We start from the raw sequence: 22,319 nt of genomic DNA, 5'->3' as shown, positions 1-22,319 counted from the left end.
CAGTGGCAGAACCACATCTGATGAGGTGTCACATCCTTGCTCTGGCTGTTGGAGCGGGCTGAGGATGTGGCAAGCCTCTGGGTGGCTTGCGCAGCTCCTGCCTGAGGGCTTTGGTGGTCCCAAGAAGATTCCACCTTATGGAATGAGACTGGTCCTCCGTTCCCAATGATTTTGTGTGCTGGGATCTGTGCAATCACCTTTGAGTTGGAGGAAGAGAAACCTCTTTTCCCATCTTTTTATCCTTCTTCCCTAGGCAGTCCCTCAAGAAGCAAGCTCCAGTTAGTCACAGCCCCTTCAATGGGCATGATGGACATGAGATCTTGATGACCCAGGAGATCCCAGGATGTCTGTGACAGTTTTCAAGCTTTCCTCTGCTGACTGGAGGATGGGCACAGCAATGTCCCCATCTGTCTGTCAGCGTGATCCCCCCTCAACCCCAGTTGCATGGATTTGGGTTATTTCTTGATCCTTCTCAGCTTTGAGGGGATGTTTCAAGTGGTCCTGCCCTGATGGAGGTTCAGACAGTGCTCCTGGGAGAGTGGGGAGGGTGGTGGTCCCTGATGGTGGTTGTCAGCTCCTCCGCCTGTGCCTGAGCTGCACAAATCCAGGTGTAGGGCTTTGATACTCTGTTGCCTCAATGGGTGAGTGGACTGGGAAGGTGCTGAGCCCCATTTCCTCTCCCAAAGGCAGCTGAGGATGCTCTGTGTACAGAAGGTTTGGGGTGTCAGTCCTGATGTGGCAGCAGAAGAAGCCCCCTCTTTCCCCCTCCCAAAATACTGAGATAAGAGCATAGAGTGTGATTTCAGAGCGGGCATCGTGTTGAGTTAACGCTCTGTGTGAACACAGCACTGGTTGATCACAGCTCATGAAACTCCCCACCAGCAGCTGGATTATGCTTTCCTTGAGTTAAAGACTTGAGAAGTTCCAAGTGGACGGTGTTGCCATTTCTCCTCACCTGTCGTTGTGGCTGGTGCCAGACGGTACCGAGCGACTTGGAAGTGTAAGAAAAGCTTGGATTTTTTTTCTCGAGCCTCCTGACCTTGGAGCACATCTCTCCATTTAGGCTGTCATCTGCTGTCCTTGCTCCTGAGCTCACCCTGTGAAGTGCTGGGTGCCTGTGGCTGCGAGCGAAGCCAGTGGCCGCAAAGGCTGTGGGACATGCTCCAGGGTCTCTGCCTTCTGCTGCAGCTCTGCTGAGGATGGACACACTCAACACACAAGGAAGGGGCCGCGGGCTGTGGCTGCCTCTGCACCGATTCCATCCCTTCTTCGCCATCGTCAGGGTCATGGGAAAGACAGGAAGCATTTTAGGAAGGTGGCTGATGGGTCTCCAGGGGGCCAGTGTCAATCACAATTAGTTGTTTTGTACTTAATTGTTTTCTGGGGCTTTGGCATCGGCGCGGCGCTCAGCGGGCCCTCGCTCCCGGCCCCCTCCCGGCAGCGCGCTCCGCAGCGTGACCCCGCTGCTGCGCGTGGAAGGTGAAAGCAAACAAAAGCAGCCTCGCTGGCATGAACACAGATGGTTCCCGAGCACGTGGCTCTGCCCAGAATCTCAGGTGCTCATTTTCCTGCAGCAGAGTCTGTCCCACAGCATTCAGGTACAACTGATGGCACCACGCGCTGAGCCCCAGTGCCACAGAGGGGCAGCTTTCCTGGTGTGTCCTGCCTTATCTGTGCTTGCTTCCATCCTCCAAACAGCCCTGCCTGTTCCTGCCTGCCTCTACATCCTGGGAAGGGCCTCAGCCCCTCTCCTGGTGGCTTGTGTGTGAGCTTCAGCAATGACAGAGGAGCTGTGCCCCCTGGCAGCACACTGTATTTAGAGGTGATGACTATTTGATGGAACAAGGGGAAGGAAAGGGCCCAGGAGCACCAGGAGTGGAGCTCTGCTGAGGCATCAGTGTGAGCGAGGCAGGAGGAGAGCCCTCCCTAATTCTGGATTTGGGAATGCCAGTACCTGGTATGGCACAGGGCTGAACTGTCTGGGGGAGCCAGCTCCCCACCACTGGCAGTGTGGGGTCAGTGGTTCCCGTTGCACCCATCCCTGGCTGGTCTCTTGGAGTTGACTGCTTGATATCCCTTCTTCCTAGGAGGCCCTGGCCTTTGGGGGACTCCTCAGCCCCCTGGCATGGCTTCACCCCCGACTGTGCCTCTGTTTCCCGGATGAAAACTTCTGGGTTCCATGTTCCTACTGAGTGAAGGTGCAGTGGGATGGCTGTACTGTCCTTGGGGAAGCAAGGTCAAGGGGGAGTTTCAACAGGATGGCTGCTACCTCTGTATGTTCCAGAGGGAAAAGCCATGCTGGATCAGGGTGTTAGACTGGTTCCTGGTGTAAGGACCAGCCTTGGGAAGATGGATGCAAGGAATGGGCAGTGGTTCATGGGTGTGTGGGGAAGGATGGACAAATGAGTGTAACAGCTGCTGGAAGGCTGTGCCTGGGAGATGAGAGCTGAATCCCTGCTTGCCCTCCCACGGGGCTTTGGTCGTCCTCTTGGAGCCCCTTGCACTGCCTTCCTGGCCTCCTTGGGCTGTGTTAGGACAGCCACATTCCCTTGTCAGAGCTGAGCACGCAGGGTCCCTGGCAGCAGCAGCTCTGCCCACCCCAGACATTTATCCTGGCCAGGCTGAGTGGCCATGCCAGAGCCAGCCTTTGGCTGTGCAGAGAAGAGAGAGGCTGCTGAAATGGGCAAATTTGCCAGCTGAGGCTGCTCGAACATGATCAGAGGTGACAGAGCAGTGACAAAGTGCCTGGCTGAAGGGAAACAGGACTCAATTTATTGTTGCCCTTGGAGCAAGGGAGAGGAAGGTGGCTACGAGAGTGAGGACAGCAGTGCTTTCCCGCAGTGGTGGCTTGGAGCAGCGTGTAGGTCAGCTTCATCCCTGTCTTCTTCTTCCTTAGCTGCTGCTCCTCTCCTCAGGAGCTTCTTTGCTTTGTGTCATGGAGTTACGTGACAGCTTCGGAGCTGAAACATTCCCTGGCATGTCAGGGGAGGGGTGCCTGAGCAGGCAGGGCACTGCTTGGGGGGCTTGGTGTCATTCCTGTCCCCTCAGGTCTTAGAGGGATGCAAGATGACCATGTGTGATATGAGCTGTCATAAAGCCATGGTGGGAACGTGTCCATGTCACCTCAGGCCACCAATTTGGCCAAATCAGATTATTTCTTGTTTTGAGATCACCACTAAAGACTTTGCAAACCCTAAGTTGTCTTCAAGGCTCAGGGTCTGCACGCTCCCCTTCATCCCCCACAACTCTCCATCTTCCCAGAGGCTCCCTGCTGACCCACTGCCCTGCTGAGCTCCTGTCAGGTGGGACAGCATCTCCCACCTTTCTGCTGCCCACTCAGTGGCTGCTGTCCCCTTCAGCGAGCGCCTCACTGCAGCGTGCAGAACATCCTTTTTAACTTAGAGTAAATGTAGTTTCCGTGTCGAGGTGCTCCTTGATGCTGCAGCAAAGGCACTGCGTGTTAGTGGGCAGTGGTTCTTTTCTCCTTTCCATGGGAGGGGTCACCTGGCATCGCCTGGGGAGCGGCCGAGGGCTCAGCTCGTGCCAGCTGCTAAAAGGGTTGCCAAGATGAGAGGGTGGAGGCTCAGGTTCCTTTCCAGGATGAAGCCAATATGCCACCCAGGTGGGATGAAGCAGTGGGTGCAGCGTGTCTGTGGATCTTTTCTGGCTACCCCTCATCCTGCTACCACTGCTCGGTCCTCTCGGAACAGCCGTCACTCAGCCGGCAGGACCGTGGGATGATGCTGCTCAGGAGGCAGAGGACTGCCATTTACAAGCAGTTCTGCTGGCAGCTGCCCAGGCCGGGAAGAAAAACAGCACAGAGAAAAAGGATTTAAGGATGTTTGGAAGGAAAGTTCCCTCATTGGTGAGTCTCCTTCAGGAGATCAGTGGCTGGCACACAGCTGGAGGAGAGCAAGCAGCCCAGCCTTGGGCACCCTGGCTGCAGGAGCTGTAGGAGGCTGGAAATGCCTGTGGAAGCCCAAGGCAGTCCCTTGCCAGCAGCTGAGGATGGAGCTGCACCAGCAGGAGACAGTGTGGAGGAGAGGGCTCTCCTCTCCCATCCTGGATGGTGATGACCACAGGGAGGCTCCCATCTGTCACTTCCCAGCCCTGTTGGTGGCAAGCCCCAGTCATCCAGGAGTGCTGCTGCTGAGTGGGGCTCCTCCTGGTTTCCCTCCTGGTGTGGGGCATGCTCCTCAGCAGGGGCATCCAGCCCAGCACGGGTGGAGGTGCTGGGAAATGACAGAGCCTGGCGCTCACTTCCCACTGATACAAGGCAGGCCGGGAGAAGATGGAGCGGGGAGGGCCGGGATGGAAGAGCCTGCCCATTGTTTGCTGATGTATTGTAATTAACAATGTGGAGCTGTGATGTCATAATTAACCACGTGGATCTGTGATGTCATAATTAACAATGATTAATGTTTAACAGGAGGGTTTTGTCTCCTGGCTGGTTGCTCTGGCAACAGCACTGAGCTGCTGGTCTCAGTCTGACACGTTCCTCTCCTTGTCGACTCGTTAATTGTGTTGTCGATTGAGCTAATGAGGCAGGGATCTGAGGAGGGGCAGGTGGGCCAAGGGGTCCACTTGGGCAGCCATGGGCAGCCTCTGGGGGCTTGGTCATGAAATGGGATGTGGCTGGCAGCCAGGCCATGTGGAGAAGCACAGAGTGAACTGGGAAGGCTCCCCCTATCCTCTGGGATCCCGAGACCTCTCTGCTGCTGCCCTGCCTATCTTCACACTGCTGCCAGAGCTGCTGGCTGTGGGGGAGCCACAGAAGGAGCAGGAGCAGGCTGTTAGGTGCTGAAGGCACCAGGATGCCCTGGCATGAGGCTGGGCATACACATCTGCCTCTGACAGAAGCACATGTGAAGATTTGCCCTTGTGTCATCATCCCCTTGGGTGCTTCAACAATGCTGCAGCTCCACATCACCCTCACGGCACAGTGTCCTTCCTGCTCTTTGTCTCATTCCTGGTGCCATGCCAGAGACAGGCATGCATTCTCCCTAAGGAGGGGCTTGCCAGGTCCTTGGTGTGTGCACAGAGAGCAGCTGTGGGGGCAGGGTGCAGCCAGGAGGTCAGGGCATGGCTGGAAGCTGGTGGTTGGTTGTGCTGACTTGGGGGTTCCTGATTTCGGGGAGCAGTTTGAGCTCAGCTGATTGTTGGCCTGGTCACGTGTCAAAGACATAGGAAGTGACGAGGTAGGAGCTGGTCTCCACTGTGGCCTGATAGCTCTGAGACTTCTGGTGGCTTCGAAGGCTGTGGCACCCCATCCCCATTGCCTCCTTCTTCCCACAGCATTCACTCCTTCCCCTTCTCTCTCCTCCCAGGGGTTGACACCATGAGTGAGACGAGCTCCATCAGCATGGAGGCCACAACTGACAGCAGAGACACCTCGGTGGCCACCTCCATCCTGCTGCCCTTCCCAGCAAGCCGTGGCCGGGAGGAGGCGGACAACCGCAGCGAGCACAGCTACAGCGAGTCGGGAGCCAGTGGCTCCTCCTTCGAGGAGCTGGACCTGGAGGTCGCCGGGGACGGGGAGGGAGCCCCGGGCCTGCTGCCTGATGTGGGCTACGCGGGCAACCAGGAGGTCACAGACAAGTGGACCAAGGAGCCCATTGCTGCTGAGAGAGGAGAGGAGTGAAGAGAGACCTGGCTGCCTCACCTCCCACCGGGGTCTGAGTTATTGGGAACCAGTTGCCTTTCCCACCTCCTTCCTCTCCAGCCAAGAGATTTTGGTCACTGATTCCCCTCAGGACCTGCTCTCCCTCTTTGCAGAAAGGGTGTTTGACTGTTTTTGGGGGTGCTGGGAGGTGGGGGGGATTTCTGTGGCGCAGGGTAGGTGCAGGCTGGAGGGGCAGTGAAATGCATTTGCCATTTGTGTGTGTCCAGGCACGTCGCAGATTCCTTTCAGGTGTCCCGGGATGGTGGTGGATGTCAGAGATGTCCCCTCTGGTCTCTGCTGGTGCCCCTCTCACCCACAGCTTCTCTCTGCTGCACCACCACGTTTTCTAGCACCAAAGAGCTGTGAGTTGGGTCGGTTGGGTTTGTTCCTCTCTTCTCTTCCCCTTGCTGAACAATGGAAACATCCTGTGTAAATGTGGTCCTCCTGGCACTGCCACAGGTGCTTTGGGGTCTGTAATAAAGTGGATGCTTTTCCTCAGTGGTGGCTGGTGCGTTGCTGACTTGTCCTTTGGCCGGCTGCACTGTCCTGCCCCAGGGTGGGGAGTGGGCTGTGGATGGGAGCTGTCCCCACAGCTCTTGACTGAGCTCAGGGGCTCCACATCCCTGCTGCTCAGGCTATCTCCCGGCCTGGGCAGCCCAGCAGGGCACGGGGTCTGTCCCCAGCTTGTGCAAGCTGCGGGGGAAGTGGGGAAGGAAGGGTCCCGGCTGCCGTGCTGAGCTGGGCAGAGCTGGAGGGAGGTGGCATCCCTGCTCCTCCTGGGAACCTGTGGAGAGTAAAACCAGTATAAAGCCAGGTCCTTGGGCTGCTGCTGGGCCTCCTCCTGTAGCAGGGGACACCAGCCTGCTTGCACTGTGCCTTCCTGACATCCCATCTATCCATCCTGCTGCTGTGGAATGCAGGCAGGGAGGGCTGCCTATGCTGGTCCCAGTTCCCTGTGTCTCAGCTTGGGACAAGGGAACAGTCTGGACATCATGGCCATGGTTCCACAGGGCAATGCCAGGTGCCAAAGCACCTGCTGAGTGTCCTTGGTGCCTCCAGGAGCCCAGGGGTTGTTTCCTGGTGGTCAAATGTGGCAGCCCAAAACTGGGACTTGGGGTGGGGGTTCCAGGGGCAGGAGAGATCTGAGTGTCTTTTCGTGGTGGAAATGTGTCCTCCCTGGCTTGGAAAGGTCATGATTAGTCCTCAGCCAGTGATTGACATGAGATTGTTCATAAATATTTTGTGCTCTGAGTGATAAAATATTAAACTCCTCCAGCCCACATGGAAAAATATTGCTCTTCCCGGTGTTTATCTTTGTTGCTGGTTATTACAAAACTGCCAAGCCCCCTGAAATATTTATGCTTGGCTGAGGCTCCCGGGGGCTTGGAGCCAGGCAGCGGATCCTGACGGTGCTTGTCCCCTAACCCCACGGAAGTTGGGGACCAGGGGGCTTTGCCATCATTCTCCTGCCGTCCACAGCGCTGGAGCAGCAGCCGGGACGATGCAGCCAGTGCCGAGGTGTGTGTGAGCCAGCACCCCTCTGCTGGGGGGAAGCGGGACCACGGCTGTGCCAGCATCCCTTGGCACAAGACATCTCCAGTCCTCCTCAGCCGTGTCCACCCCGGCCCGCGGTGATGAGGTCCCCCAGCCCAGGCACCCTCCTCTCCCCAGTGCCCCACTCTGTCTGTGCCAACAATCTTGAAAGGAGATGGGCAGGGGGGATCTGGGGTCCTGCTGCTCAGGACTCCTGGGGGGACCTTGCCACGGACGTTCCGAGTTATCCCTCCCCAAGCCAGGATTGCCGGGGAGGAAGGGAGCCCAGCAGAGTGAGTCTGACTCACTGCAGTGCCCTTAACCCTCAGCCTGCAAGTGCAGCAGCTGGCAGGGGGGAAACTGAGGCACACGGTGGTGAGGTGGTTACTCAGGGCAGTGCCCCAGAAGCACCCCTGTCCCCTGTGTTATCCCCTGTCCCGTTCCTGTCTCTGAGTGACGGAGCTCTGGGGATGCAGTGCCGTGGGATCCTGGGCAGCCGAATGGCTCTAGAAAGAGTTTGGGCAAGTGGTGGAGATCTGGAACGTAACCCTACCAGTGCCTCCGTTTTTGGATGGTCCAAAGCCTTCCCCAGCTTGGTGCTTGGGCTGCTGGTGAGTGCCGGGGGCTGCGTGGAATGCAGATGGGCAGTGGGGTAATGCTGGGCTCCTGGACTCCTCTCAAGGACCTGGGGAGTGGGGAGCAGGCCAGGCAAGGGAGGAACAAACCCTGGGGCACCAGTTTGTGGCTGTGGAGCTTGAGCTGGGGCTGGGACCCCTCTGACTGGGCTGGGAATGAGCTGGGGGCTGTGGGGCCAGAGGAGCAGGTGCTGAGCTGTGCCCTGCCAGTTCTGCCACGGTGCAGAGCAGGCCCTGCCTGCTCTGGCTGCGTCCTGCCCCTGCCCAGCCTGGATCTGACCATGCCTTGCTTGTGTCCTGCCTTGCCTGGCCACGTCCTGCTTACATCCTGCCGATGCTCGGGCTCAGTCTGGCCATCCCTTCCCTGGATCTGGCTGTGTCTTGCCTGTTTTCTGCCTTCTCTGTCATGTCCTGCCCGTTCCTGCCTTTCCTGCCCATGTCCTGCCCGTTCCCTGCCTGCACCTGGCCATCTGCCCCCGGCTCCGCCCCAGCCCCAGCGGTGCCCTGCCCGGCTCAGCCGGTGCCGGAGCGAGCGCGGGGCAGTCGGGGCGGCCCCAGGGGTGCCGCTGCCCACCGGGCCGTGCCGGACCGGGGCCGGACCGGGGCGGGGGCCGGGGCCGGGCCGGGCGGGGGGCGGAGCGGCTCCGCTCTGCTGGGGCTGGCGGAGTGTCAGAGGCGGCGGCGGGAGGCGGTGGCAGCCGCAGCTCCGAGACAGCCGCGGCACCGGCACCGGCTCCCGGCACAGTCCGCCGGGCCCAGGTAAGGGCTGCGGTCCCACCCCGGCGCTCCCATCGCCGTGACCTCGGTTCGCGCCGTGCCCCGGCGGCGCTTCGCTTGTCTCCAGAGCCCCGGCGCCGGCGGTGGAGCGGCACGGAGACCGCCGATCCCCCGCAGCCGTCGGGGCCGCGCCACGGCGGGGCTCGGCGACCAGTGCCCCGTGCCGGGGCTCCTGGAGCTGCGGGACGAGAGCAGAGTACGCGCACGGGTACCGGCACCGGCACGGGCACCGGAGGCGCCGGGAATGCGGGCGGTCAGGGTGGCACCGGGGCCGCTCCCGCCGCTCCCCCTTGCCCGGCTCAGGACGCGGGGCTCCGGGAGAACGGCTTGGGGGGTCCTCGTCCCCCCGGTGTCCCGGCAGCCCCGAGCCCCGTAGTGGGCACTCAGCGGGACCCGCCGCCGCAGCCCCCAGCTGGGGCTGCCCGCCGGCACCGGGGCAGGGAAGCGGGGTCACCGCCCGGCCCGGCAGGGACAGACCCCCGCCCCTGCTGTTCCCCCGGGTCTCCCGTCAGGCTGCCCGGGCCGGGGAGAACCGGGGCTTTGACGGGGGCTCTGGGTGTGCCGGGGCAGCCGGATCTCGGGGCGCGTTCGGGACGGGATGTGGGGCGGCCGCGGCGGCGGGGGAGCGCCCCGGGGAGGCGCCTCGGCCCCGCGAGGCACCGGGGCTGGCAGCCCTTGTGCAGGGGAGAGGTGGGGGCTCCTGGCAGAGCTCGGTGGCGGTGGGACCTCTGGGACCTCCGCGGGAGGTGACACTGCCCCTGCGCCCCCGCAGCACTGCCGCTCTCGCACACGCCCCAGGTGTCACACACCCCCGGGGTGCTGGTGCCGGAGGGGTCAGGGCTCCTGGCAGGGCGTGGGAAGTGCTCAGGGCACGGAGGAGACACGACCCCTTCTCACCCACCCCACTCACGATGCGCCCGGGAGGAGAGGCTGCCCGCAGCTGGCGGGAGCTTCCTGCCGTACCGTGGCCGTCGGGCTGGACTTGGCTCTGCCCTACCCGGTGTTCCACTTCCCCAAATGTTCTCCAGGGGCTTCCGCGGGCTGTCATCCCCCCGACTACGCCAGTCGAGCTGAGCAGCTGCGGGAATGGAGGCAGCCCTGCTCACTGTCCATCGCGGCTCGCGGCCGGGTGGGTGATGGTTTGCCCTTCAGAGGAGCTTGGCCTGAAGGTGCCTTTCATCTGTGGGTCCTGTCAGCTGCCCTAAAAGAGCTGAACCGCATGGACTCGGGTTCCCAGTGCCACCGGACCCCCGTGCCAGGCTCAGCCTGCTGCTGATGGGCTCCATCAATAATCCATGTGCCTGTGGCCTCTTTCCTGCTTGGGGAAACCCCGGGTCTCTTAGAAGCATTGATTCCTGAAATAAGGCAGGGACCCTTCCTTCTCTCATCTCCAAATTCCTTCACACTGTGGGGTCAGGTAGGAGATGCCCTGAGACAGGTGGGGACTCAGCAGCAGCAGACAGCACCTGAGGACAGGCACTTAGGGGCATGGAGGAAGAGGAGGAGATCAGCATGTGTCACCCTACCCACCCCACCCCATCGTGCTCTGTGCCACACTGCTGCCCGCATCCCCCTGGGCATCACTGCCAGCTCCAGCTGCTTGCTGGAGGGCTCCTCCAGCACAGTCATCATGAGCTGGAGCTGTCTGGGAGCAGCATGGGGGCATCAAGGTGTCCTCTCCTCCTGCTCAGGGACAGTAGCCTCAGTACTGGCTGCAGGGAACTGCAGGGGGGCCAGCACTCTCTGGCATCCCCCTCCCACCCTCTGTGCCTCCACGAGCACTGCTGGGCTGTGGAAGAGCCACGGTCCTGCCACAGCATCTGCAGTTTCCTGTTCCAGAGCAGCCCGAGGCTTCTGGACTGCTAAGGGGTCTCCTTCTCCCATGGCCCCTGAAATGCCAGCCCTGTGGGATTTCAGCAGTCAGCTTCAAATGGGAAACAAATCTCTCCCGTGATTTGGGAAAAGACAACCAATCTCGGAGGGGACTGCATCTTCTGCCAAAACAAGGCCTGCCTGCTGCAAAAGCCTTTGATTCCCCCGCGCCTCCTTGCTTTCTGCAGAGGGAGTCAGCAAACCTGGCTCTTACTTTTACTGAAATCTCTGAATTTAGTATACAGGGAAGGAAGGGGCGGTGGTGAGAGAACAGACTCTGAAGCACCGCGACTGCCAGAGCCCTGTGCGTTGCTGTATGAGGGTGAAGCCAGTGGCGAGTCCCTGCTCCAGCCCCGGTGCCACGGACAGCCCTGGGGGCAGCAGCAGGGTGGGTGGGCTCCATGGCTACGGGATGGGGGTTTGAATGTTGTGGGCACTGGGTGCTGTGGGCACGGTGGGCTCGTGGCTGGCTGCTTTTGGCAGTGCTCTTGGCTGGAGGTTGGGATCTGTCAGCGCCCCTGATGCTGCTGCGTGGGTTGGGGGCTCGGCTTGGAGCCGGCCTTGGCTCTATCTGCCCAGCCCGGCCTCCCTATGCCAGGCGACATCCCTGGCTCTTTCCCCCTCCATGATATTTTAGGGCTGTCAAGCCGTCCCCCTGCAGGCTGTTCTGCCCGGTGCTGCCAGAGGGGCCAGCTCTGTGCCCGCCCCTATGCCAGTGCATCCCTGCAAATGCTGTGGGCAGTCTCTGTGCCCCTCCTTGTCCCCTGGGGTCTGTGTCACTTGTGTGTGTCCTGGGGGCTCTGGGTCACTGTGGGAGCTATTGCATCTGCTCACCTTGCCTTTCTGCAGGGGACTTCTTCCTAGGGGCACCCTGGGTGGGGGGCACAGACAGGCTCATGCCCTTGCTCTCCTGTGCAACACTGACTGCCCCTGTCCCTGACGTGCCTTGCATCCCGCAGCCCCAGCAGCTTTTCCCTTTGCTTTTCCAGGTGCCGAGGGCTCTGCCGGGGTGGCACGACCTCCCTCCCACCCACACCACGCCGTGCCACCCCCCACCACCCAATGCCTGGGGACTGCCTGCCCTCGCCTTGACGGGTGGCAGCGGGTGACACGGGGTGGTGTGGGTCCCCCGGCCAGCACCAGCACACCCCATGGCGGTCCCCTTGGCCGCCTGGCTGGGGCTGATGCACCTGGCCACCTGTCTGGCTGCTGGGCACGGCATGGCTGGCAAGAAGGAGATCAGCATGGATGGGGACCTGGTGATTGGGGGCCTCTTCCCTGTCCACGAGAAAGGAGTGGGGAGTGAAGACTGCGGCAAGATCAACGAGCACCGGGGCATCCAGCGCCTGGAGGCCATGCTCTTCGCCCTGGACGAGATCAACAAGGACGGGAGCATCCTGCCGGGGGTGAAGCTGGGTGCTCACATCCTCGACACCTGTTCCAAGGACACCTACGCCCTAGAGCAGTCCCTTGACTTCGTCCGTGCCTCCCTTACCAGGGTGGACGGTTCCGAGCACATCTGCCCCGACGGCTCCTACGCTGTCCATGATGATGTTCCCACTGCCATCACCGGCGTCATCGGAGGCTCCTACAGTGACGTTTCCATCCAGGTACCGCCCAGGCAAGAGGGGCTCAGGTGGGGCTGGGGGTTTGGCAGAAATGGGGGAAGGGGATAAAACCTTGGCAGCCGTGCAGTGATACCATTGCCAGCGTGGCACAGGAAAGCTCACTCATCCCTCACGGTGATGCTCGGCCCCTTTCTCCAGTGGGGAAGGAATGCCAGGCAGGCACCTGAGCGAGCCATCTCTCTGTGATTGTAGGGGATGTGCCCAGGGTCCCCTTGGGGGCTGAGAGAGTCCCCCAACACTCCATAAGCCGTAGGAGCCAAGCCTCACTTGGGGACAGGTGTTGATTCCTCTCCTGGGGTCAAGGTGGGAAGTGCAGCTCCTCAGCCCAGCTCATGTCTGGACTGTGACAGGCAGAGCAGAGCTGACCGGTGTGAGGGGGCACTGTCCCCCCTGCCCCCCCAAAACTGCAGCCCGTGAGGTGCTGCAAGGGACATGCACCTCTGAGGGGCTCAGCCACAGGGCTGCCTGGCTGGAGCAGGGTGGGGTCAGAGGACAAGTGTCCCTGTGTCCCCAGTGATCCCACAGGAACAGGCACCGCAAACTTCAGACCTGGCTGTCACCCTGCGTGGGGTGCATCTCAGTCCCCAAAACCACAGCTCTGTGGACCCAGAGGCTGCTTCCAGCAGGGAGAAGAGCATCTCCTAGGATGCAGGCAGCCAGTAGGACCAGCTGAGTCTCGGGGGTGGCCGGTGGGCCACATGCTTGCTGAAATTTAATAAGTCCCCAGCATGTGTCAGACTGCATTTCCTGGTCCCTGGAGCCCCTGCATCCCCCAGCTATGGGGTGGAAGAGGCTGGGACTGCGTGAAGGAGGCAGCATCCCAGCCCAGGCTGGGCACTTGTCCCTTCCCTTGCTGGGAACCAGGGTGTCCTCATGTCCCAACCCCGGGCGGGCAGGTGTCAGCAGGGGCAGAATGTGGGCGGGCTGGGGAGCACAAGGGTCACTGGGGGGACATGGCAGGCTGGCAGCTCCCATGCGTGGTGAGGACAGGCAGCAGTATCACTGTGCTCAGGGGCCTTCTTCTGCCATTAGGGGACTTTGTTGACAAGATCATTTGTCGATGTTAATTAAGCCACGTCTGCTGCCTGGGGAGCAGTGAGATGTGGGCAGGCTTGGCAGCCCTGCCAGCACACCCGAGGCCCCCTTGCTGCCCCCAGAGCCTGGGTTTTAACAGCCTCATTAGTGGGGCTTTTTTCCCCTTTGAAGCTAACGAGGGATTCTGCTGAGGGGCTGGAAGGTGCCAGTCCCTCTGGAGCTCCTGATGCGGGATGCGCAGGAACTGGTCCCCTGACCCAGCTCTGCAGCATCCCCCAGCCTGGTGGGGTAACTCTGCCCCTGCTCCCAACCCCCAGAATCCTTTCCCCCTGTGCTGTGGGGCTGTCAGGCATCCTGACTTTCTTCTTGCCATCAAGCATCTCCCACAGGTCACCTATGGCAGACTTTCTGCTTTTGTCCGCTCCCTGGCCCTGAAATTCAGAGGGAAGCACTTGAAATACTACCGAAAAAAAAAAAGATAAATGAGCATGTCTGAGGGCTGAGGCACTCTGTGAATGTGCCATCCACTGTTCTTCTCCATTCCCTCCACAGATCAGGATGCTCCAGGTTGGGATGGGTTGCTCATCAGCCCAGTGGTTGTGCTTGGGAGCATCGTGCAACACTGGGTGTTGGGCGGGGGTCCCCCCATAGGAACGTCCCTTGCTGGCCACCTCTTCAGACACTGACCTCTCCTCCTCCATGCAGGTGGCCAACCTGCTGCGGCTCTTCCAGATCCCACAGATCAGCTATGCCTCCACCAGTGCCAAGCTCAGTGACAAGTCCCGCTACGACTACTTTGCCCGCACTGTCCCGCCAGACTTCTACCAAGCCAAAGCCATGGCGGAGATCCTTCGCTTCTTCAACTGGACCTACGTCTCCACCGTGGCCTCGGAGGGCGACTACGGGGAGACGGGGATCGAGGCCTTTGAGCAAGAAGCCCGCATGCGCAACATCTGCATCGCCACCTCGGAGAAGGTGGGGCGCTCCATGAACAAGAAGACCTATGACGGAGTGGTTCGGGCTCTGCTGCAGAAGCCCAATGCCAGAGTGGTCGTGCTGTTCACCCGAAGTGAAGACGCCCGGGAGCTGCTGGCGGCTGCCCAGAGAGCCAATGTGTCCTTCATGTGGGTGGCCAGTGATGGGTGGGGAGCCCTGGAGAGCGTGGTGGCTGGGAGCGAAGCAGTGGCAGAGGGAGCCATCACCATCGAGCTGGCAGCCTACCCCATTAAGGAGTTTGCTTCCTACTTCCGTAACCTGCACCCCTACAATAACAGCCGAAATCCCTGGTTTCGGGAGTTTTGGGAGCAGAAGTTTAGGTGCAGCTTCCACACGCAGGACTGTAGCCGGTACTCCCTCAAGACAGGCAAGTTTGAGCCAGAGTCCAAGATCACGTTTGTGGTCAATGCAGTCTATGCCATGGCTCACTCTCTTCACAACATGCACCGGACATTGTGCCCCAACTCCACCAAGCTCTGTGATGCCATGAAGCCTGTCAATGGCAAGAGGTTTTACAAGGACTTTATACTCAATGTTAATTTTGATGGTGAGTCCAAAATGGAGATGGGTTTGGCTGACAAACTGGAAAGGGATGGGTGGAGGATAGGAAAGAAGGAGGCCCAAATTTGACCCAAGACCCTCCAATTCCTCCAGCCTGCCCATGCCCAGGGCTGTGGTTGTCCTGAGGTGCCAACAGCCCACCATCATCCTTGGGAGGCAATCCAGGCCTTCTGTACCTGGTGGAAAGGTGTGGAAAAGCTGGTCTCCAACTCCATCCTGCTACAGCTGGATGGGACCAGCCCCACAAGGGACCCTTGAGAACATGGGTCCTTGCAAGCATCACAATTTACTCTCATTTCAGGGATTAAACTGGAGGGACCCATGATCAGGGACCCATGTAGGTTGGGGTGAAGAAGAAGCATGTCATATGTCACTTGGGCTGAGGGTGTCTCAGCTACCAGGTGTCACTGAGAGCCGTGGAGGCTGCACAATCCCCCTCCGTCCCTGCAGAGCTGGGTGGGGCTGATGGGCTCTCAGGCAGGTGAGGATGGAGTTCTCCACCTTTGCTTTCCTGCTCCTAACATGTACATAGGCAGCAAGGATGGGAGTGAAGGCAGGAAACAGGTTGGACATCTACCTGTGGCCATGGTGGGATGGGACCCTTGGATGAGACCTGCCTCCAGGCCTGGAGTGAGTGTTCTCCTGCCCCGAGGCGGTGACTGTCTGCCCTTCTCCTCCCTGCAGCTCCATTCAGGCCAGCAGACACCGAGAGCGTCGTTCGATTTGACCGCTACGGCGATGGGATCGGGCGCTACAACATCTTCAACTACCACTACGTGGACGGGCGGTATCGGTACCAGAAAGTGGGCTACTGGGCAGAGGGGCTCATCCTCGACACCAGCCTCATCCCCTGGGCTGAGACCTCCATTCCCGTGTCCCAGTGCAGCGACCCCTGCAAGAAGAATGAGATCAAGAGCATGCAGCCTGGGGACATTTGCTGCTGGATCTGCATCCCCTGCCAGCCCTACGAGTACCTGCTGGATGAGTTCACCTGCATGGACTGTGGTCTTGGTTACTGGCCCAACGAGACCCTGAATGGCTGCTACGAGCTGCCCCAAGAGTACATCCGCTGGAAAGATGTCTGGGCCATTGGTCCCGTCACCATCTCTTGCCTGGGTTTTATCTCCACTCTCTTCGTTATCGGAGTCTTCGTGAAGAACAATGACACTCCCATCGTGAAGGCCTCTGGACGAGAGCTGTGCTACATTCTCCTGACCGGGGTCCTCATGTGCTACAGCATGACCTTCATCTTCATCGCGAAGCCCTCCACCGGGGTGTGCACGCTCCGGCGCCTGGGGCTGGGCACGTCCTTCGCTGTCTGCTACTCAGCCCTCTTGACCAAGACGAATCGCATCGCCAGGATCTTCAGTGGAGTGAAGGAGGGGGTCCAGCGCCCCCGGTTCATAAGCCCAACATCACAGGTGGTCATCTGCATGGCCCTCATCTCTTGCCAGCTGATCATTGTCATCATCTGGCTGCTGGTGGAGACCCCTGGCACAGGCAAGGAGACTGAGCCTGACAAGAGGTACATTGTCACCCTCAAGTGCAACAACCGTGACTCCAACATGCTCATTTCTCTCACCTACAATGTCCTCTTGATTGTCCTCTGCACGGTCTACGCCTTCAAGACACGGAAATGTCCCGAAAACTTCAACGAGGCCAAGTTCATTGGGTTCACCATGTACACAACCTGCATCATCTGGCTGGCCTTCCTGCCCATCTTCTACGTGACCTCCAGCGACTACCGTGTAAGAGCCTGAGCTGTGAGGGGGCTCTGACAGGGCTTGATCTAAATGGTCCTGGAGATTTGGGCCATGCAGGGTCCATGATTAGGAGATGCGTGGGCATGGGGAAGGGTCTTCATCCACACACCTGGTGATGGTCACCTCTGCACTGGGTAATTCAGAACCAAGTGAAGGGTCCTGAAGGGCTGTGGCTGATGGGGCAATGAGTCCTGGAGAGAGGAGCTGCCCCACTCCCTCCCTTGCTAGGGTGAGGATGGGAAATGGCCCTGAGAACTCCAGAGATCCCCCATAGCCAGACCATGGAGGAATGACAGCCATCCTTCAGCCTGGTGACACGAAAGCATGAGACAGCCCCTGGCTCATCCAGACACCACACCCCAGGGCAGGAATGCCAGCCTCAGGGCCAGCCTGGTTCCCGGGCTGCTGAGCAGTGCCAGGAACTGGGGAGCACAGGGTGCTCTGCAGCACCTGCAGCACCTCAAGCCCCCTGGCACGGACAACCAAACACATTCTTGATGGGTCTTGAGGAGCTGGTGGGGGCAGTCAGGGGCTTCCAGAGAGGACCTGCACCCCCAGAGGGAGTGGGCACCGGGATGGGGGAGTGCAGGCTCTGGCCCCGGGCAGTGCTACAAAGCAGCACACTGGCAGGGCTGGGGTTGCTGCTCAGGGTGCACCTGCTTTGCGGGGGCAACTTGTCCCCATCAGGGCAGTGTCCATGCTCTGCCCATGGGTCTCTTGGGGGATGACCCTGACAGAGGGATGTGGTGTGGGGTGGGATGTCCCTGCAGGGTGCAGCCTGTGCCCAGTGGGGCTGGCCAGTGCCACAGTATGGGCTTCATCCTGCCCTGCTCGGGGCAGAGGGCTGATGGGTGGAGCACCTGATGCCCACCCCTGTCTCCAGGTCCAGACCACGACCATGTGCATCTCGGTGAGCCTCAGCGGCACCGTGGTCCTCGGCTGCCTCTTCACCCCCAAGCTGCACATCATACTCTTCCAGCCGCAGAAGAACGTGGCCAGTCACCGCGTGGGCACCGCTCGGTTCAGTGTGGCAGCAGCCAGCTCCAGCCAGTCCCATGGTGAGTATGCTGGGGCTGGAGATGGGCTGGGGGACAGCACCCCTTTCCTGGTGGGGGGTGTGTGTGGGCACACCTGGCATGGTTCCTGCAGAAGAGTGGGGTGTGGGGTACGGCACAGTGGGAAATGGGGGGTATGGAGGATGTGGTGTCCCCAGTCCTCTTCCCTGTCCCTCAGGCTCTTCACTGTCCTCTGTCCCAATGCCTCATCTCCCAGGACAGCACAGCTGTCAGAGGGGCACTTCTCCTGGGGGCCTGTCATTGCTCTGAGGGGACAGGGCCACTCTCCACCTCAGCCCAGGGGATTCAGCTGCCCCCAGGTGCCTGTCACTACCCCAGGCACTCTCCACTTCAGCCCCAGGGAATATGGCCATCCTGGGCACCCATGGGGACACGGCCATCCTGGGCACTCTCCACCCCAGCTCTCTGAGCACTGCTGCCATGGGATGCTGGGGGGTGCTGCTGCCAGACCCCAACCCAGCCCTGACTGCTGCCTTCCTGTCCAGGCTCAGCCTCGCCGTACGTGCCCACGGTGTGCAATGGCCGCGAGGTGGTGGACTCCACGACGTCATCCTTGTGAAGGATGGGGGGCCAGGCTGTGGTGCTGCCATGTGGCACCCCCACCGCTTCCCCAGGGAGAGCAGTGCCCGCAGCATGGCCCACTGAGGTGCCAGATGCAGCCGGGAGGCTCAGTCCCTGCTCCAGCACGAGCTACACATCCCACATGTTGGGTCATGGTACGTGTCACCCTTCCCTTGCACTGAGCCACGTTACATGTACCCTGTCCTCCACACCCTGCACTGAGCCATGGCACACGTCCCTCTGCATCACCTGCACTGAGCCATTGTGCACCCATACCCCCTGCACTGAGCCACGGTGAATGCCCCCCATCCCTCGCACTGAGCCATAGTGCACATCGCACGGACCTCGCACTGAGCTGCGGCACAAACACCCTCTCCTTGTCCCTTGCACTGAGCCCTGGTGCAGACCCACCACCACCTGCAGCCAGCCCCGGAGCACATCCCCTGCCTGTCGCCCCCAGCCCCGGCGCACAACTCGACTCCCTCTCGCTGAGCCACGTTCCACCTCCTGCTTTTTGCTTGCGCCAATCCACGCTGCACCTCCCGCTCCCTCGCTGTGGTGCCACACATGGAGCTGCCCTCACCCCATCGCCCACACCACTTTCCCATCATCTCCTGTGCCAAGCCTTGGACCACGTCACCCTGTCCCTAGTGCTTTGCAGGTTCACGTTTCCCTCCTGGTTTCGGCCTCAGGAGAGCCACCGAGCGTGGCTGGGCTGGGCCCAAGCCCCCCATTGCTTCCCTCACTGTGTGTGGCGCTTCTCATCCCTTTGTGGGAGACAGGGCAGGAGCAGAGGTGGACAAATGCCCGCTGACCCCAGCCCCTGCAGAGCCTGGGGGGGCTGTTGGAGGCTCAGGGCAAGTAACAGGACCAAGGTATTTGAGCCCAACCAAGTTTTTAAGAGTAGACTTTTTCTGTGAACAAGAGTGTGATTTTTTTTTTTTTTTGTAATTTATGTAAATAAAGTGGTTTTGGTGTTTGGTTTTTTTTTACAAAATGGATTGTTCCAGAGCTCAGGTACAGCCAAACCTGAGAGAAGGGGACAGACCCTCGCAGAGGGCAAAGCCACTTCAAGACACAGGGGCCAGCAGGATCAGGGGCCATGTGACAATCCCCACTCTCATCCTACCGACCTCAGGGTGGTGGCTGCACCAAGGATGTGGGGCACAGCTCCAGGGCACAATGACCTGCTCCAGTGGCTCCAGGGACAGGGGGCTAGGAGCTGCCAGGTGATTCAGGGCTAGAAGCTGTTGTGTTCTGCTTCAGGGGGATGATGCAGATGCTGTTTTTGGCTTCTTTGATTCTCCACCACCGCCCGAGCCTGTGGATGAGATGGGGGGTCACCCTCCAACAAGACCCAGAAGAGGGGGAAGCTGCACCCCCAGGCAGCACCAGGGAGGGGGGACAGTACCGGTGTTCCTGCCCAATGCCAGCCACCAGGAAGTCACCAGCTGCTGAGAACTTGAGGCTGTTGACAAAACCCACCTGGAGGGGACAGGGCAGGGTGAAGGGACAGAGCAGGGTGAGGAACTCCCACAGGCTTCTCCTGCTGCTCAAGAAGGGGAGCCCCTGCTGAGAGACCCTCCAGCCCAGCCCCAGAATTCCCAACCTGCCCATCCATCCATACCAAGGGGATGTCTAAGAGGTGCTCCAGCTTCCGAAATCCCTCACCACACTTCCAGAGCTTCAAGCTGCCGCTGTGGGACCCTGGGGCACAGAGAGGAGACTGTCACAGAGCCCAGCCCAGGGATGGGAGCAGGACACACTTCCCCCACAAGCTGCCAGAAGTAGGTGCCACACACCTGTTGCCAGGAGGTCACTGTTGCGCAGGGCAGCCACTGCCAAGATCCAGTATGGCTGCTGCAGGCCCTGGGCATCCTGCTCCCCGTGCGCCTGCCGAGCCAGTGCCAGCGGCTTCTTCTTTGTCAGCCCCCACAGGGCTAAAGACCTGCGGGGAACGTGAGGGATGAGGGGGCTGAGGGGGCACCCTGCCTGGCCCAGGCACCACCCCGGTGCTGTGCTCACCCATCATCAGCACCAGACACCATGTGCTCCTCGTTGATGAGCTGGATACAGTCAATGGAGCCCCTGTGAAGGGAAGCAACTGCCAGAGTTACAAGTGTGCTTTGGGATCCTGCTTAGGGGACAAGGGCTCACCGGGGCATCAGCATCCCCAGGGTGCTCCTGCCACACACTGCTGCCCCAGCTGGACATGCCTGCCCACAGTCCCCTCTTGCACCCCAGACATACTGGTGCCCAGAAAACACAAGCTGTGATTCCTCAGGGATCTTCCAGAGCCGCACGGTGCCATCCCGTCCCCCCGCTGTCACACAGCACTCCCGGCTCAGGCTGTCCAGCCCTGTGATGACGTCCTGGTGTCCGAACCTGGAGAAGGAGATGACAAAGAGCTGTGGCAAGCATGACCCTCTGCCCCCTCATCTCCTCACGGCTGCTGGCGCACCCCTTGTGTGATTGGGATTCCCCCAGGTCTTACAGGGTCTCCACGTATGCATTCTCTGCCACATCCCACACCTTGACACAGCGGTCATGGGAAGCGCTGTACAGCTGGTGTGTGCCCTTTCGGAAGGACAGGCCCTGGGGACAGATGGACAGACACGGCACAGCAGTGAGGGATGCCAAGGAGGACACAGCTGCCTGGCCTCACAGGCATTGTGCCCAGTGCCCCCAACTCACCGAGACAGCGTCACGGTGCCCTGTGAAGATGTGCAGGCGCTTGCAGGTGGCTGCATCCCAGATCATGATCAGCTTGTTCCTGTCTCCCGTAGCCTGGCACACAGCAGGGGACGCCTGAGACCTGCACCTTGGAGACCCATAGCCCACCCCTGCCTCCACTCCCACTCCATGGGTTTTGGGTGTCCTAGGCACCCATTCTTGACCCAGCAAGGGGTAGGGGCTGCTTTAACCTGGTAAGGCACATCTGGGCATGAGACCCTACCCCCAGGACCCCAGGAGAACACTCCCCATGGCCACCTCCCCACCCCCTGTCCTCATACCAGGTACTTGCCATCCGACGAAATGGCCATGCAAAGGACATGGGATGCATGCCCCATGTGCCGCTCCTCCGTGCCTTTCTTCCCCCCTGGCACCATGCACAGCTTCTTCCCACTGTCCACCTCCCCTGCAGGAAAGGCATTGCAGTCACCCTCTGGGAGCCTCCCACCACACCCAAAAGTGCCAATGAGCCTCCCACAGAGCCTGGAATTATGCACAATCCAAGAATAGCCAAGGGCCAAGCCACCTCAGTGGACACCTGAGTCCCTGCAGGGTTTGGGCTGGGGAACAGCCAGTCAGAGCCCCAGGTAAACACTTGCATTTGATTAGAGAGCCGTCCTTGGAAGCAGAAAAAATGAATTTGTCATCAGGAGAGATGACCAGGCAGGTAACAGGCAGCTGGTGTCCCCGCAGCACACGGATCCTGGCTGGATCTGGAGGCCGTACCTGCAGCAACAGCAGGATGTGAGCTGGGCTGCCCAGGACCCTTTCCCAGGCACGGGAGTACCCCAGCACAGCACCCTGCCTCCTCCAGGGTGCCGGCAGCAGGGTGAAGGGCCGCGGGGTGCTGGCCATGCCTTAGCGTCCCCAAAGCCGGCACTTGCAGTCCGGCACCCCCAGCACTGGGCACTTACATCTTTGGCGACCTGGCGCTGCAGCCGGCCTTTCTGCTCCAACTGGGGAAGAAGCGGGAGGCTCAGCAGAGGTGGCCTCAGCCCCGGTCCCGCGGGAAGGGGACAGCCTGCTGCCGTCACCGGGACCGAGGGGCCGCACCCGCCCCCCCGCTCACCACGTCCTCCTTCAGCCGGTCGCCGATGAGATCCGCCGGCTCGAGTTCCTCTTCCTCCTCCGCCCGCTCCTCCTCTGCGGCGGGACAGTGCATCAGGGTCGGGCTCAGCGCCCGGGGCCGCCCCGCCGGGGCACCGGCGCCGGACGGGACTCACCGAGCTGGCGGAGCTCCTCCAGGTACTGCTTGGCCAAGCGCAGCTTCTTCTCCTGCGGCGTCTCGTCCACCTCCTCCTCCGCCGCCGCTGCTTCTCGCCGCCGCCGCCCCAACAACGGGCTGCAGGGACACGTGTGCGTGAGCATCGGTCCTTCCACACATCGGTACCGGCATCCCGCAGGTACCGGCACCCCCTCCGGTCAGACACCTCGCTCCGATACAGGCATCTCCCGGTATCGGCACCCCGCTCCGATACAGGCATCTC

General features: G+C 60.6%; 3 protein-coding genes across 3 annotated transcripts in view; 2 read left to right on the top strand and 1 right to left on the bottom strand.

The window, feature by feature from the left end:
- Positions 1-6,160, top strand: part of TEX264 (testis expressed 264, ER-phagy receptor) — a 38,819-nt gene extending 32,659 nt beyond the window's left edge. Inside the window, exon 5 of the mRNA XM_042020169.1 lies at positions 5,328-6,160. Within this exon, the coding sequence (XP_041876103.1) occupies positions 5,328-5,641 (314 nt within the window). The 3' untranslated portion in view covers positions 5,642-6,160. The remainder of the gene's footprint in view (positions 1-5,327) is intronic.
- A 2,324-nt stretch (positions 6,161-8,484) lies between these two features.
- Positions 8,485-19,096, top strand: GRM2 (glutamate metabotropic receptor 2). Its single transcript, XM_042020156.1, has 6 exons — positions 8,485-8,589; positions 11,469-12,089; positions 13,848-14,685; positions 15,384-16,447; positions 17,346-17,520; positions 18,024-19,096. Exons 2-6 carry the CDS (start codon positions 11,631-11,633, stop codon positions 18,095-18,097), a joined length of 2,610 nt encoding a protein of 869 aa, XP_041876090.1. The 5' UTR covers positions 8,485-8,589; positions 11,469-11,630; the 3' UTR covers positions 18,098-19,096.
- Positions 19,097-19,192: 96 nt separating this feature from the next.
- RRP9 (ribosomal RNA processing 9, U3 small nucleolar RNA binding protein) overlaps positions 19,193-22,319 on the bottom strand; it is a 3,585-nt gene continuing 458 nt past the window's right edge. Inside the window, exons 3-15 of the mRNA XM_042017935.1 lie at positions 22,056-22,174; positions 21,902-21,975; positions 21,747-21,788; positions 21,432-21,558; positions 21,114-21,238; positions 20,794-20,886; positions 20,594-20,694; positions 20,350-20,484; positions 20,125-20,187; positions 19,902-20,047; positions 19,727-19,806; positions 19,511-19,584; positions 19,193-19,420 (exon numbers count right to left, since the gene is read on the bottom strand). Of these exons, the coding sequence (XP_041873869.1) occupies positions 19,315-19,420; positions 19,511-19,584; positions 19,727-19,806; positions 19,902-20,047; positions 20,125-20,187; positions 20,350-20,484; positions 20,594-20,694; positions 20,794-20,886; positions 21,114-21,238; positions 21,432-21,558; positions 21,747-21,788; positions 21,902-21,975; positions 22,056-22,174 (1,285 nt within the window). The 3' untranslated portion in view covers positions 19,193-19,314. The remainder of the gene's footprint in view (positions 19,421-19,510; positions 19,585-19,726; positions 19,807-19,901; positions 20,048-20,124; positions 20,188-20,349; positions 20,485-20,593; positions 20,695-20,793; positions 20,887-21,113; positions 21,239-21,431; positions 21,559-21,746; positions 21,789-21,901; positions 21,976-22,055; positions 22,175-22,319) is intronic.

Source organism: Corvus kubaryi, unplaced genomic scaffold, assembly GCF_017639235.1.
Source record: "Corvus kubaryi isolate FWS band 111438036 unplaced genomic scaffold, C.kubaryi_AGA036_p1.0 124, whole genome shotgun sequence".
NCBI lineage: Eukaryota > Metazoa > Chordata > Aves > Passeriformes > Corvidae > Corvus > Corvus kubaryi.
The sequence above is the reverse complement of the archived record's forward strand: the minus strand, read 5'-3'. Positions and strand labels throughout refer to the sequence as shown.

What these genes read in the sequence shown, in the direction of transcription:
- GRM2 (XM_042020156.1), top strand. Translation starts at nt 11,631, where the DNA reads ATGGCGGTCCCCTTGGCCGCCTGGCTGGGGCTGATGCACCTGGCCACC. An exon ending in ACTCAATGTTAATTTTGATG is followed by an intron (nt 14,686 to 15,383) that starts GTGAGTCCAAAA and finishes TCCTCCCTGCAG; the next exon opens with CTCCATTCAGGCCAGCAGAC. An exon ending in CAGCTCCAGCCAGTCCCATG is followed by an intron (nt 17,521 to 18,023) that starts GTGAGTATGCTG and finishes CTTCCTGTCCAG; the next exon opens with GCTCAGCCTCGCCGTACGTG.